Source organism: Ovis aries, chromosome 1, assembly GCF_016772045.2.
Source record: "Ovis aries strain OAR_USU_Benz2616 breed Rambouillet chromosome 1, ARS-UI_Ramb_v3.0, whole genome shotgun sequence".
In the NCBI taxonomy this organism is placed as follows: Eukaryota; Metazoa; Chordata; class Mammalia; order Artiodactyla; family Bovidae; genus Ovis; species Ovis aries.
Genome location: NC_056054.1, coordinates 37,016,964 through 37,033,701, shown reverse-complemented (window position 1 = coordinate 37,033,701; position 16,738 = coordinate 37,016,964). Strand labels below are relative to the sequence as shown.

The following is a 16,738-nucleotide window of genomic DNA, read 5'->3' as shown; positions in this document are numbered from 1 at the left end:
CTCTTGGAGCTTGCTCAAACTCATGTCCATCGAGTCAGTGATGCCAGCCAACCATCTCATCCTCTGTCATCCCCTTTTCCTCCTGCCTTCAATCTTTCCCAGCATCAGGGTCTTTTCCAATGACTCAGTTCTTTGCATCAGGTGGCCAAAGTATTGGAGTTCCAGCTTCAACATCAGTCCTTCTAATGAATATTCAGGACTGATTTCCTTTAGGATGGATTGGTTGGATCTCCTTGCAGTTCAAGGGACACTCAAGTTTTCTCCAACACCACAGTTCCAAAGTATAAATTCTTTGGTGCTCAGCTCCCTTTATAGTCCAACTCTCACATTCATACATGATTACTGGAAAAACCATAGCTTTGACTAGACGGACCTTTGTTGGCAAAGTAATGTCTCTGCTTTTTAATATGCTGTCTAGGTTGGTCACGGCTTTTCTTTCAAGGAGTAAGTATCCTTTAATTTCATGGCTGCAGTCACCATCTGCAGTGATTTGGAAGCCGCTCAAAAAAAGTCTCTCATTATTTCCATTGTTTCCCCATCTATTTGCCATGAAATGATGGGACTGGAAGCCATGATCTTAGTTTTCTGAATGTTGAGTTTTAAGCCAACTCTTTCACCCTCCTCTTTCACTTTCATCAAGAGGCCCTTTAGTTCTCTGCTTTCTACCATAAGGGTGGTGTCATCTGCATATCTGAAGTTATTGATATTTCTCCCAGCAATCTTGATTCCGGCTTGTGCTTCATCCAGCCTGGCATTTCGTATGATGTACTCTACATACAAGTTAAATAAACAGGGTGACAATGTACAACCTTGATGTACTCCCTTCCTGATTTGGAATCAGTTTGTTGTTCCATGTCCAGTTCTAATTGTTGCTTCTTAACCTGCATATAGATTGACCTGCATGCATAAATAACTACAAGTGACTTACAAAGTATTCCTACAAAAATTGAACTCGGGCTTCCCTAGTGGTCCAGTAGTTACAAATCTGCCTTGCAATACAAGGGACACTGGTTTAATCCCTGGTCCAGGAAGATTCCACATGTAGGAGAGCAACTAAGCCCACATGTCACAACTACTGATCCAGCACTCTAGACCTGGCAATCTAAAACTACTGGAACCCATGTGGTGCAACTACTGAAGTCCTTGCACCTAGGGCTCGTGCTCTATAACAAGAGAAGCCACCACATTGAGAAGCCTGCACACTGCAACAAAGAGTAGCTCCTGCTCACTGCAACTAGAGAAAGCCTGTGTGCAACAATGAAGACCCAGAACAGCCAAAAAACTAAATAAGTAAATAAATCTTAACAACAAAAAAAATGAACTTGAATGTAAGGCTTTAGCTCTAGCTCCCAACTCACAAGAAACATGCGGGATAGAGGAACAAGTTAAATAACACCACAGGAAACAATCAAATTCTGAACGTAGTATTCCAGTGACAAATGAGCAAATCCCTCCAAAAAGTCTATGCTATGGAGGCAAGGACAAGGGATTCTTCTATACTAAAAAAAAAAAAAAAAGTATAATACATGCAATGAGTACAATGCATAAAAATCAATTATCTTGATTTTATGAGGATTTTAAGAGGAGTAAGGGAAGTGGAAAAAGGAGTTACAAAAGACATTTGGGAGCAATTGGGAAATTTTAACTATGTGTTAGGTATTTGATTGGGGGCAGGAGAAGAAGGGGACGACAGAGGATGAGATGGCTAGATGGCATCACCAACTCAATGGACGTGAGTCTGAGTGAACTCCGGGAGTTGGTGATGAACAGGGAGGCCTGGCGTGCTGCGATTCATGGGGTCGCAAAGAGTCAGACATGACTGAGAGACTGAACTGAACTGAACTGAACTGAATTATTATTAATTTTCTCTGGATAATGATATCATGGCTATTTTTAGAAGCTGTAAACTGAAGTACCTAGGACTAATGATATCTACAACTCACTCTTAAATGGTTCAGAAAAAGCTAAATAGATGAAGCAAACATGGCTAAGTTAACTGCTGAAATCTAAATGATGGATTCTGTGGTTATTTTTCATATCATTTTCCAATTTTCCTGTGTGTTCAAACATTTTTACAATAAAAAGTTAAAAAAAATTAGTTAAAAGTTCTTATATGAAACTTAATATGACCTTAAGATCTTAATATGACATTTTAAACCACACTTTTTTTGTTGTTGTTGTTGCACTGGATCTTTGTTGCTGCATGCTGGCTTTCTCTAGTTGTGATGAAAAGGGGCTACCCTTCATTGTAGTACATCGTGGTAGCTTCTCCTGTTGCAGAGCACAGGCCCCAGACACTCGGGCTTCAGTCGTTGCAGGGCTTCAGCAGTTGCAGTACATGGGCTGAGCTGCTCCACAGCACGTGGAATCTTCCTAGTTCAAGGATCGAACCTGTGTGTCCTGCACAGGCAGGCAGATTCCTATCCACTGAGCCACCAAGGAAGTTCCATAGGATTTTTAGAACGTTCATCTTTTCAGTTCAGTTCAGTTCAGTCACTCAGTCGTGTCCGACTCTTTGCGACCCCATGAATCGCAGCGTGCCAGGCCTCCCTGTACATCACCAACTCCCGGAGTTCACTCAGATTCACGTCCATCGAGTCAGTGACGCCATCCAGCCATCTCATCCTCTGTTGCCCCCTTCTCCTCCTGCCCCCAATCCCTCCCAACATCAAAGTCTTTTCCAGTGTGTCAACTCTTCGCATGAGGTGGCCAAAGTACTGGAGTTTCAGCCTCGGCATCATTCCTTCCAAAGAAATCCCAGGGATGATCTCCTTCAGAATGGACTGGTTGGATCTCCTTGCAGTCCAAGGGACTCTCAAGAGTCTTCTCCAACACCACACTTCAAAAGCATCAATTGTTCGGCGCTCAGCCTTCTTCACAGTCCAACTCTCACATCCATACATGACCACAGGAAAAACCATGGCCTTGACTATACGGACCTTAGTTGGCAAAGTAATGTCTCTGTTTTTGAATATGTTATCTAGGGTGGCCATAACTTTTCTTCCAAGGAGTAAGCGTCTTTTAATTTCATGGCTACAGTTACCATCTGCAGTGATTCTGGAGCCCCCCAAAATAAAGTCTGACACTGTTTCCCCATCTATTTCCCATGAACTGATGGGACCAGATGCCATGATCTTCGTTTTCTGAATGTTGAGCTTTAAGCCAACTTTTTCACCCTCCTCTTTCACTTTCATCAAGAGGCTCTTTAGTTCCTCTTCACTTTCTGCCATAAGGGTGGTGTTATCTGCATATCTGAGGTTATTGATATTTCTCCCAGCAATCTTGATTCCAGCTTGTGTTTCTTCCAGTCCAGCATTTCTCATGATGTACTCTGCATAGAAGTTAAATAAGCAGGGTGACATTATACAGCCTTGATGTACTCCTTTTCCTATTTGGAACCAGTCTGTTGTTCCATGTCCAGTTCTAACTTTTAATACACACTAAATGTACAGCCCAGTGCCAGTAAAACAAATGCCAGCCAGACGCTGCTGATGTAGCTTGGGGAAAAGAGTTACACACTAGGCAGAGTGCAAAGTACAAAGCAATACATGATTGTTTGTGTGTTACAAATAGTATGCAAATTGATATACAAATAAGTATACACAAGGCATGCAAATAAAAAGAGTTTAGAGGAGAAAAGGTAAGATTTTTGAAAGGCAGGGGAAGGGGCATCACTCAAGAGCTAGAAGCTGTGCAGTCCGTTTCAGTAAAATAGACTTAACTGCTGCCTATAAAGAAGGCACACAGAGATGTGTTAGATGGGACAGTGGGTAGAGACATAACCACTCCCCTACATTACAGTGGCCACACACAAAACAGGTGACCACAAAGTAGTATGATAAATGCTCCAGCAAAGTGCTCTTCAAAGGGTACTAAAGGGTATGAAACACATAGGAAGGACACCCAAACCATGGAAGAAGTGCAGATTTAGGGTCAAAACCTATCACAATAAAAATTTAAAATGTAGGCATGCCCAGTAAAGAACTGCCGATTCACAGATGACACAGTTCATTTGAGACAGCAGACTAAAGCCAAGGGTTCTATCGGAGCTGCTGAAAACTATTATAGTGGTATAAATATTTATGCAAACCTTTTAAGGTCAATATAGCATATGTACAATTTGTATTATTTAGCCAGTTTTAAATTTCACACATACAATGCAGTTGACAGAGCATCTACCTTTCAGCAAAATTTTCACTATCATATAAAACTTTAAAAGTTCCAATGTAAATATCAATATAATTCAATATCAATTGAAAGCAAAAGTTTCCAGGATATAATAATATACCTTCAGAGAATGGGAAAAAAAATATATTCAACTTCTAACAAATTTTAATGAAACTATTTCCCACTCACTAGTTATGTAAGTAGTCATTCAACTTAAATTGAATGTGTTCCCATAATTACCAAATTTGTTGATCTATCTGTAAGCTGAGAATTAAAAATTGGCATGTATAGAATTATGTATTTGTTCCATAAATCTGCTATTCTTATAATCAAAATAACAATATAATTTTATAAATCAAAGCTTCCTTTGAAATCCATGTTTTATTTTCTCTTGCTACAGTTCACAGAGTAAATCAAGAAATATTAGAATCAAATATTAGAAGTAATATGAAACCTTAAGTCTGCAAAATGTCAAAGCATTAGACAAATGAGAGCCTCTGGAACAAAGGTTGGCAAAGCTTTACTATTTAAACGCAAGTAATAAATGAAATTCGGAAGCTTTTGGGGAAAATGACTTCCATCTCCATTTAGAGACGCTGTCAGAGATGAATGCATATCAGGGTTCACGTTCTAACATTTGGACTGGCATATTATAATAGGCAAAGGAAATTCTTCTTCAAGGCATAAATGAGCTGATTCACTTCTCCATCACCGGGTTACATAAGGTAGGCAGTTTTTCCTTTCCAGACTTAGAGAACATCATAATTGAGTTATTTTTCTAAACCCAGACTACAAGGTTGGAGGAGGGACAGTGGAATTAATTACCTCTGTCTGAGGGCCCTTCATGTAAAGAAGCAGACAAGGATGTTTTCCTTCGAACTAGGGTTAGGTGTACCACTTGTCCTGCATTTCGTAACACTTCAACAACATCCTGGTTGGCAAAACCCTGAATATTCACACCATCAACCTACAACATTAAGAGATACATTAAACAGAGGTTTTGAATGCAAATTTAGTAGTAAAACATGCTGACAAACTTCCGGAGAAACTAGAAAGCAAACTGAAACCCATATTCCTAAGTCATACATTTGACTTACAGCCTGAAAAAGGCAGTGGATCTTAGTCTCTGATGCTATTCAACAGGCAAAGTGCCATAAAATGTGGTCAATTTTTATACACAGCTCTCAAGATGTATTAATAGAAGCCCTAAGAGACCATCCAATACTTCACCCCTGTACCATATAACACTGTGTGATATTTTCCAGAAGGAACTAATCTCCCTCCATTAGGTTTTCCAGTATTTTTAAAAAGCATGTGAAAGAAGGCATTTACTAATCTCAATCAAGTCCAGTCATACATTCTTTTTGTTTTGGAAGGGGTTTGTTTTGTTTTTGTTTCTACTGGGCTCTAGACAAAGGGTTGTGAAATATCTCTGCAAGTTATGCCCCACCAGGGAGATGTCCATTCTGGTTTTCCTAGGGGAGCTTCCTGAGCTTTTGCTTTTGCTTGGAGTCACTGCTCTTGCTGGCAGTAACCTCTTCAGGTCCACTGCTGAGTGGCTCCTCCTTGGAAGCCAATTTCCTCTTTTCCTTGGGACTCTCTTGTTTCCTGACTCTTCAGGGTCACTAACTGGTTCTTCTTTGGTGAAAGTTTTCTTCCTCTTGGAAAGACTTCTACTGCCAGCTGTTTCTTCAAGATCACTACGAACCAGCTCCTCCTTGGAAAAATGATTTCTTCTTCTTGGGTTTGAAGAAGGAGACAGATGGGTCTTCCATTCCATTCTTCTGAGAGCCTCCTGGGGCTCTTCATTTTTCTTCTTTTTGAGTCTTTCTCTTGTCTCCTCACACTCCTCTGGGATACTACTGCTTTCTGAAGATGCCAGGGCAACTGCAGCCAGCCCTCTCGTTTCCTTCTTCAAGCATTTCTTCTGTCTCGCCAGCTTCCTAGTCATCTTAACAGCCATTTCCCCTACTTGACCCACTGCCTCCTTCATAACAGATTTTTTCCTAGGGTCTCTCCAGTCTCACTGAAGGACTGCTGCTTGTCACCTTGTTCCTAAGTCTTTCCCCAAATGTACAGGTGGGTACCTCAGAGAAGCAACCAACTTGTAGAGCAAAGTTGCATTTGCTTGCCAGGCATCAGAAGATGCGGTCTTTGTTCTTAGCAGCTGCTCAGCCAATGAAGGTAGAGTGGAAAATGAGTCCATATTTTGCAGACTCCTTGTCTTCAGGGCTCTGGAAACTTCATCTCTTTGCTGGGCCCAGGGAATCACACTCTTAAGTCCAACAGAACTAGTAGGTCTCCTCACTCAATCTTCAAGCTAGTCAAACCACTGCTTAACTTTTTCCCTAAGATTTTCTCCAAAGTTTTATCACCAGTCCCAAAATGGTCAATTCCAGCAACATTTCCTAAGCCAACACTGGAAAGCCAAGGGTCATGAAAGGGGCTTCCTTAAATGGACTTGAAGGACAAGCATTCAAATTATACCAACATTTGTTTCTGATTGAATCACTAAATTAAATGTGTGTCTACCTGCTTCAAAATTATTATGAAAATAAACTGTAAAATTAAACTAATTTCTACTAAATGGAGGAAATACCAATCTCAACTGATGAAAGGCGATGACTATATTCTCAAGTACATAGACTATCTCAATTCTGTATATACTCAAAATTACTATGCAAGAAGGAGGGGACATATGTATACCTATGGCTGATTCATGTGTATGACAGAAACCAACATAACATTCTAAAGCAATTATCCTTCAATTAAAAATTTCTTTTAATTACTGTTAATAGAAAAACTACTTTCACAATGATAAATAGTTCCAGTAAATGGTCTATTAGTTGCATATAAAATTGATGAATTTAAAGAACACAAAGAGGTGCTTGAAAAGTGTTTTCTAGGAGAATGTTAGAGCATCTTTCAAATATATGTATATGCATATTATATAATATACATATGTATATAGTATTTTTTTCCTTACCAAAACCATTAATGACTCCTTTCTTCACAGGCAGTTAAAAAAAATTAGAATGGATAAATGACTACTGTATAATATGAACAACAATATCCAATTTCATGGGATAAACCACAGTGGAAAAGAATATTAAAAATGAATGTATATATATATATATGTGTGTGTATAAAATAAAGTCACTTTGCTATACAGCAGAGATTTGCACAACATTGCAAATCACCTTATACTTCAATTAACAAAAAAGTTTTTAATTAAAAAAATTAAGGACCATGAGAGTCCAAATTGATATAATTTCACTGTACAAACTTAATTTTTTAAAACATTATAAAACTAAATTAAGCCATTTCCATTGCATATATATTATAATAATGATAACTCCCCCCTCCCTCAACTTGATTCAATCCTGTAACAGAGGGCAGTTACTTACAGCAACTATCTGGTCATTCACTTGAATCTGACCATTGTGATATGCGGCGCTGCCAGGTATTATACTTTTCACATAAATCCCTGAAGCTTCTCCTAAGATGCACAAAACATATGGAAAAAAGCTCTAATTAGGCCTTGATTGCAAAATTCATATCAAGAGGTTAATTAGCTAAAGGGGCTCACTGGAGGCTTGATAAATGCTGTTCTGAACACAAGCAGAGAAACTGATGGATTATTTAAAACTGTCACCATCACAAGTGACTCAAATTTGAAATTACTTGACTGATACCTATTTTTTGAAAAATAATCAGTAATGGAACCTCGATGAAATGCACTCCAATATCAGCTGGAATTTAGGGGAGCTCAGATTAAGTCTCCCCTTCTCTTAGTCTTTCTCCCTTCTCACTGGTGACCTGGCATAAGCCTTCATCATTCATTACTTACCAGCATGAAGACAAGAGGGTCCTAGTAGGTCTTCCTGCCTATAGTTAGTTGACTACTCACATTAGCTTCTATCTGACTATCTATCTTTAGATCTCATAATACATATATATAAATTACAACTGTATAGAAACTATACATGCCTATGGGAAGGGGTTGGAAGAGAAGTTAGAAACAGAAAGACCATAGCTCTGGATGATTTTATACTTTTATCTCAATTTCAAATGCACTTAAAATATTGTCTATAGAAGGAAAATAAACATCATTGGTTCCTACAGCCTATGAAATAAAATGTAAATTTGATAGAATCACATTCAAGGACTTCCTTAATTTGCCCCAAACTTTCTTTTTTATTTCGACTTCCAACTACCATCCACTCCAATAAGACAGAAGTCTAGACACACGAGACTCATGATGTTCCACCAAAGCTCCAAGTATTTTCATGATTGTATCCCTTTTCTCATTTTTTTTCTTCCTGTTGATCTCATTCCCGCTGTCAAAATCCTTCTCCTTTACCATGTTTAGTACAAATATCTATTTCTTTGTGAATTCTCCATTTCCCTCTGACAGAATGAGTTTTTCATCTGCCATATGATGAGTTTATTTGTATCTCTGCTAAAACATATATTTCATTTATCCTCAAACAACTGAGAGTTATTTGCACATTTGTCTCCCTGAACAGACATTTCTTACATTCATTTTTCTACTCCCTCTGAAACTAAGCAAACCAACTGCTCAAAAGTTCCAAAGAATAAAGCAAAAATTATTTTGAAAGACTGCACATTAAAAAGCATAATGAGTTATAGAATATTCTAGTTTTTGGATTCAATGCTACTTCTCCATTCCCTGCTCAAGTCCCAAAAACTTCTTTTGAAGATAAAGTAAAATGTTTCTTTTCTTCATTCAGTAACATAAACATCAATTTTTCTCAATTATCTATCAGCTACTCACTTCATTTTACTCTGTAAGTATATTGCTAGTATATATAAACCACAAGTTTAGGAACTTGGCCATGATTTCTCTAACAGGACAGCATATTAAAGAGCTACTCAACACAGAGTTTTTTGGCAACATTATTATATAATCCATACTTAGCTCTTTTGGAACTCATTTAAATTCTAAACCTAAAAATGGTGGCACTCAGGAAAATCTACAGGTCTGAAAGCAGCTATTTCATTAGGCTAAAATAGCACAAGGTGGTCTGACATGAATTTCATTCAGGACTCTGAATACATTAGCACTTTTAATCTTTCCCACCTGCTATAAAATGCAAAATAATAACTTAAAAAAATTAACTCTCTAACCTTGCAAGTTTTAAAACACTAGAACATTTTATAACTCTAACTTTTCATCTTACAAGCAAATATTCATGGAAAAGATTTATTTTTCCTTTTTACAGTTATTTCTTATCATAATAGGATAACTCTTACAGTGAAAATTACCAGAGCTTTGCCTGAAGGAGTTCAGGGAATATTATTCAGAGATACTTGGGCACTTATTCTGGTATACACTTATTCTTACAAGTATTCCCTTTATGTGAAAGAAAAATAATTCTAATTAAAGTGTTCATTTTACCTTCTTTTGATGATTAAACATAATAGCAATATTTTTTGACATTCACAATATGAAATACACGCAGTAATCATTTTACTTTATCACATATAAAATGCCATAATATGTAACACTCACAATATTCAAAATATATATCTTAGACACAAGAGGAGGTATAATTCAAATGTTATACATTGTGTTGGATAATTAAATTCTTTTGTTAATGACTATTGAGCCAGCTATAAAACTACTGAGATAAAACTGTGATTCTCTAATCATTTTTTGTAACTAGTTGCTATTATAGATTCGTGGTTTTATTGTTCAATGTTTAAATTAAAATCTGCAGATATTTAATTTCATTATCTAGAAACTTTAACATCCTTTACAATTATTTCCAAATATAAAACAGAGATGATTCATCTACCTGTCTGAGACGTTCCAACATAACCAACAATTCTAATCCCAAGACTTTGTCCATCTTTTTTAATGAGTTCAACATCATAAGTTTCAAAAAGAGTAGAATTGTCCTGAAAAGAAAAATATTCTTATTACGTATAATGTTTAGTTATATAACTGTATGTATAAAAGCAATTTGTGAATGGTTTGTCAAGTATTTTCTAAAGACCTGTGGTACACAGAATTTTAAGATTGTCCCCATGACTTTTGATCCCTGATGTCATTCTTGTGTTTATGTCATGAAAAAGGGAAATTATCCAGGTGAGTCTAACCTAAGAAGGCATCCTTCAAAAGCAGAGCATTTTCTCCTGTTGATGGTAGAAAGGGATGTGAAAAAGATGTGAAGCATAAGGACTGGACCTGTGGTTCGAAGAAGGAGGCATCATGTGAGAAGGAATACAAAGGGCCTTAAAGAGCTGAAAGATGTCCTATGCTGGCAGACAGTAAAGAGAGACTTTGGTTCTACGGCTATAAGAAACTGTATTCCGCCAACAATATGACAGTTTGGAAATGAACCGTCCCTAGAGTACCTAGTACCCAGCCAGGCCAATATCTTGATTTAGCTTTTGTAAGAATCTAAGCAGAACCCAGTCAAGTTCACCAAGACTTCTGACCTACAGAAATGTGGACCAACCATGGGTATTGCTTCAGGCCACTAAGTTTGTGATAATTTGTCACACAATGAAAAAAAATTAATACAACCGCTTAGAAAAAACTCACCATAAATTTGTATCTGAAAGAATTTAACGGAAAGAAAAAGAAACAAATGGAAGACTAATTACAGTAATAATTATTATGAGCAAAAAATGTTAACCTAAAACTTATCATTATTTGTCTTCTAATTAAAAATTTTCTGTAAAAAAGCAGTTCAGTTCAGTACAGTCACTCAGTGGTGTCCGACTCTTTGTGACCTCACAGACTGCAACACAACTAGCCTCCCTGTCCATCACCAACTCCCAGAGTTCACTCAAACTCATGTTCATTGAGTCGGTGATGCCATCCAACCATCTCATCCTTTGTTGTCCCCTTCTCCTTCCGCCTTCAATCTTTCCTAGTATCAGGGATTTTTCCAGTGAGTCAGTTCTTCACATTAGGTGGCCAAAGGATTAGAGTTTCAGCTTCAACATCCGTCTCTCCAATGAATATTCAGGACTGATCTCCTTTAGGATGGATTGGTTGGATCTCCTTGCAGTCCAAGGGACTCTCAAGAGTCTTCTCCAACACCACATTTCAAAAGCATCAATTCCTTGGCACTCAGCTTTCTTTATAGTCCAACTCTCACATCCATACATGACTACTGGAAAAACCATAACCTTGACTAGATGGACCTTTGTTGGCAAAGCAATGTCTCTTCTTTTGAATATGCTGTCTAGGTTGGTCATAACTTTCCTTCCAAGGAGTAAGTGTCTTTTAATTTCATGGCTGCAGTCACCATCTGCAGTGATTTTGGAGCCCCCAAAAATAAAGTCAGCCACTGTTTCCCCATCTATTTGCCAAAAAGTGATGGGACCAGATGTTATGATCTTAGTTTTCTGAATGTTGAGCTTTAAGCCAACATTTTCACTCTCCTCTTTCACTTTCATCAAGAGGCCCTTTAGTTCTTCTTCACTTTCTGCCATAAGGGTGGTACCATCTGCATATCTGGGGTTATTGATATTTCCCCCAGCAATCTTGATTCCAGCTTGTGCTTCATCCAGCCCAGAATTTCACATGATGTACTGTGCTGGTGCTGCTGCTGCTGCTAAGTCACTTCAGTCGTGTCCAACTCTGTGGGACCCCATAGATGGCAGCCCACCTGCTTCCCCTGTCCCTGGGATTCTCCAGGCAAGAACACTGGAGTGGGTTGCCATTTCCTTCTCCAGTGCATGAAAGTGAAAAGTGAAAGTGAAGTCACTCAGTCGTGTCTGACTCTTAGCGACCCCATGGACTGCAGCCTACCAGGCTCCTCCATCCATGGGATTTTCCAGGCAAGAGTATGGGAGTGGACTGCCATTGCCTTCTCCTGATGTACTCTGCATATAAGTTAAATAAGCAGGGTGGCAATATACAGCCTTGACCTACTCCTTTCCCAATTTGGAACCAGTCTGTTGTTCCACATCTAGTTCTAACTGTTGCTTCCTGACCTGTATATAGATTTCTCAAGAGGCAGGTCAGGTGGTCTGGTATTCCCATCTCTTTAAGAATTTTCCACAATTTGTGGTGATCCACACAGTCAAAGGCTTTGGCATAGTCAATAATGCAGAAATAGATGTTTTTCTGGAACTCTCTTGTGTTTTCAATAATCCAGCAGATGTTGGCAATTGGATCTCTGGTTCTTCTGCCTTTTCTAAAACCAGCTTGAACTTCAAGGTGTCTAAAAACATAACACCTTGCTTTCAATTCAAACCTTTAACAATAAAAAGTAAATAATTGTTTGCATCAAATTTTCACTGACCACACAGCTACATTGGTCCCTCATTACAAAGTAGAAGTCTTCAGAGATCCAAAGTAATGGAGGGAAAAGAAAATGATTCTAACAAGTTTGGAGAAGAAATCAAAAGAAGAATATCTGTCAGAGATATTAGAATTATATATCTAATTCTATCACCTCGGACAGATTCTAATATCTCTGACAGAAAACTTCTTCTCATGTGCTTCCCATTAGGGAAAGCCTTTCCAGAAGACATCAAATGGTTCCTCAAATGAATATGAGAGGTGGCTTCCCACCCTCTTCTGCCATAATCACTTCTCTTTTCTTTCCTCTTTGTCCTGGCTCCTCCTTTTAAAAACTATTTCTTTCCTTTCACCTCATTATCTCCTGATTCAGAGCCTGTGATATGGTTGGAAAGAGCTTGAAATTGAAGGGTGAGGAGGCCAGATTAAGGTGTTCAAAAGCTACAGATTCTCAGTTTTAAGATAAATAAGTCCTAGGGATGTAAGGTCGGAGAAGGCAATGGCAACCCGCTCCAGTACTCTTGCCTGGAAAATCCCATGGACGAAGGAACCTGGTAGGCTGCAGTCCATGGGGTCACTAAGAGTTGGGCATGACTGAGCGACTTTACTTTCACTTTTCACTTTCATGCATTGGAGAAGGAAGTGGCAACCCACTCCAGTGTTCTTGCCTGGAGAATCCCAAGGACGGGGGAGCCTGGTGGGCTGCCATCTATGTGGTCGCACAGAGTCGGACACGACTGAAGCAACTTAGCAGCAGCAGCAGGGATGTAAGGTACAACATGATAAGTATAATTAGCATTGTATGTTATATATAAAAGTTGAGAGTAAATCCTGAGTTCTCATCACAAGAAAAATTTTTTTTCTACTTTTTTAATTGTGTACCTATACAGATAGAGATAATGGATGTTCACTAAACTTACTGTGTGATGATTACTTCACGATGTATATAAATCAAATCACTATGCTGTACACCTTAAACTTATAAAGTGCTGTATGTCAATTATATCTCAGTAAGACTGGAAGAAAAAAACAAACAAAGCACTTAAAAGGGACCAGAAAGATCTAAATTCAAATCCCAGTTTGCAACTTACTACCTATATGACCAATAATAAGTTATTTGGACTCCCATCTTCTCATTTATTGAATGGATAAGACCTATCTTGCAGAATTCTTCCAAAGAATTCAGATGACTTGGATAAATCTAGGTGCTTGATAATGATTAATAATAATAATTATTATATAACAATTGTTAGCAATCAGAATATTATTATTATTAGTGTCTATTGCCCTTGACCTGGAGAAGGCAATGGCACCCCACTCTAGTACTCTTGCCTGGAAAATCCCATGGATGGAGGAGCCTGGTGGGCTACAGTCCATGGGGTCGCACAGAGTCGGACACGACTGAGCAACTTCACTTTCACTTTTCACTTTCATGTACTGGAGAAGGAAATGGCAACCCACTCCAGTATTCTTGCCTGGAGAATCCCAGGGATGGGGGAGCCTGGTGAGCTGGCGTCTATGGGGTCTCACAGAGTTGGACACGACTGAAGAGACTTAGCAGCAGCAGTAGCAGCAGCAGCCCTTGGCCAGTTTGGTCTTATCAATGATAATACTCATACATTGACCAGTATTTACAGTTTCCCCTCCACTACCTGGATATTTCTTTCCCAATCTAATGAAATAGGAATGGCAGATATTATTAGTCTCCAATTTACAGATAAGTAGTAGAGGCTCTGCTACTGCTGCTAAGTCGCTTCAGTCGTGTCCAACTCTGTGCGACCCCGTGGACTGCAGCCCACCAGGCTCCTCCATCCCTGGGATTCTCCAGGCAAGAGTACTGGAGTGGGTTGCCATTGCCTTCTCCTGTTGAAACCGTAACCCTGAGAAATGACAAAGAAGAAAATCAAACTTGTCTAGTGTCTCCAAGTTGGGCTCTCCTCTGCTTCATTGTTGAGCACTGAGACATGACCCACATTCACACGGCACTTGGAACTGAAAGCATTTCTAATCCGGCAATGTATCACACCCAGTACTGAATCTATGATGAAAGAATAATTTATATACTCACAGAACTAGGGCTCCTGTTGGCCACAGCAGGCAAAGCAACAGGCAAGGCTGCAGGAGTAGGAGGGGTTATGGAAATTTCACCAACTGGGTCTCTTGCAACAAGCATCCTGACAGAATTCCCACAGTTCCTTAGCACTTGCGCAACTTGCTCACTGGTCATTCCCTGCACATTTGTGCCACCAATCTTCAAGATGTGATCCCCTGTTTTGAGTCTTCCATCCTTTAATCCAAGAAAACAGAAAAACAAAATTATTCTGAGAAATCATTGATCTAATTTCACTCATTAATAACAATTCATCAGAAGGAGAAAGGAAGGAGGCCTTAAAACTAAAGTCTATTCCCCATGCTTCCTTTTTCCACCCTTCCTTTTCCCCAGTTTTGCAGAAACCTGTATGAAAGAAGGTGTTAGATCAAAATAATGAGTAGAAAACTATATGTTTTACTGTGAATTCTGCAGAAGGCACTAGAAGCTACTGCAAGCAAACAGAAGTTGTGAAACAGAAAGGCAATTCAATTCAGAACCACTTGGAAAGACTTAGAGAAAAGTAATAGATGCAAGGAGGAAATTATTATGGAAGAAGAAAAAACTAATTGCTGGATTTCTACTTTAAGCATTGATAATTTGATATTCTATTTTTACTAAGGCAACAAACATGAAATAAAATAACCAACTACTTGACAGTCAGTATTCATCAAAAATAAGGGTAAGATGCTTCTGTGAATAAATGATTCTTGAACAAAATTACGCCCTGAACACAGAATAAAGAATATGGAGATAAGTATTTGCATACTTGACTTGGACAAAGGACATTTCATGCTAAGTACATATTTAATAATTTCCTAAGCATTATTTTTTTTCCTATTTTACCTCAACTCAATTTAAAATGATGCAGATAATTTGCACCTGTCACTGAAAGTCAAACATTTTCTTCTTTCAGAAAAACAGGTGTCATACAGAATTCACAAGTGCAAAAACAATCATAATCAGATTGATAGGAAAGACACCAAAATGACAGCTAGCTTTTAAAGTCCGGCAGCCCCAAATACTGCATATTACTGATACTTTCTGATTAACATTCTCCTTTCATAGCCTATCTATTGTGGAAGGAAACTAAAAGGTATAGAATCCTTTTTGTTCTTTAACAGAAATCATAAATCAATGATAGCCAATAAATAGCTACGCCAAAATTCAAAGTCATAGCATGCTAATCACACATTCAAATATAAAAGTTTATTAACTCACAGATTCTTTCAAAAGAGAGAAAAAATTATGCATAAGGGCAAAGATAGTATGAAAGGCAAAAAATTAAAATAGCTGAGAAAGGGGTAATATACTATTACAGAGAAAACACAGTATCATTTATATATTTTTTTTAAGAAAAAAATACTTTAATTCAAGTTAGCATGTCCATGCTAAATTAGCATAATCCATAGCATTTATGGGTTTAAAAAATATTTATTACTCTGTATTATAAGCTCTCTGCTAGGTTGTTATACATGATAATTTCAATTCAAAAACTATTTGAAAATCTAAAGGATTTTAGGTCTGAGCCACAAAAGAAATAAATGTTTCTTCAAAAATTAAAAAACAACACTAAATACCTACCCAATTCAGAAAATGAAATTATTACCACTTTTGATTCCAAGCTATTTCTATCATTGGTCTTTAATTAAAAGGCAGCATGTCATTGGCAGAAAATAATGCTGCTGCTGCTGCTGCCCCTAAGTTGCTTCAGTCGTGTCCGACTCTGTGCGACCCCATGGACTACAGCCTACCAGGCTCCTCCGTCCATGGGATTTTCCAGGCAAGAGTACTGGAATGGGGTGCCATCGCCTTCTCTGAGAATATAATGACTTTATAAAATAAATGCTCTTTCCCTTAAGGAATTAAAGGAAGGTCCTAAGTATTGGGTGGCCAAAAAGTGTACACTGTTCTAAGTAAAAATAAAAGACATTTTAATTTTCACTAAGAATTTTACTGAACATATTCACTAACCAAATGAAAAATTTGGCCAAACCAAAATAAGTATGCCCACCTTATGCTACTCACATTTCCAAAGCCCTGGCCAATAATTTGAAGGATAGGGAAAATACCAGTTTATAGACATAGAGCAAAATTACTGGGAATAACCAACTGTTCAGGGGCCTCAAGCTGGGCCTTGATTATTCTTTACCATCTGAGCCACCAGCAATGCTTGATTATTCTAGAAAGAAAAT

At 38.1% G+C, this 16,738-nt stretch overlaps 1 protein-coding gene across 15 annotated transcripts in view; it reads right to left on the bottom strand.

Annotated features, from left to right (window-relative positions):
- Nucleotides 1-16,738, bottom strand: part of PATJ (PATJ crumbs cell polarity complex component) — a 390,464-nt gene that overhangs the window by 327,393 nt on the left and 46,333 nt on the right. For all 15 annotated transcript variants that reach the window (XM_060410212.1, XM_060410237.1, XM_060410189.1 and 12 more), the window contains 4 exons: nt 14,523-14,741; nt 9,990-10,092; nt 7,575-7,666; nt 4,993-5,134 (listed from right to left, as the gene is read on the bottom strand). In XM_060410212.1, coding sequence (XP_060266195.1) covers nt 4,993-5,134; nt 7,575-7,666; nt 9,990-10,092; nt 14,523-14,741 — 556 coding nt within the window. The remainder of the gene's footprint in view (nt 1-4,992; nt 5,135-7,574; nt 7,667-9,989; nt 10,093-14,522; nt 14,742-16,738) is intronic.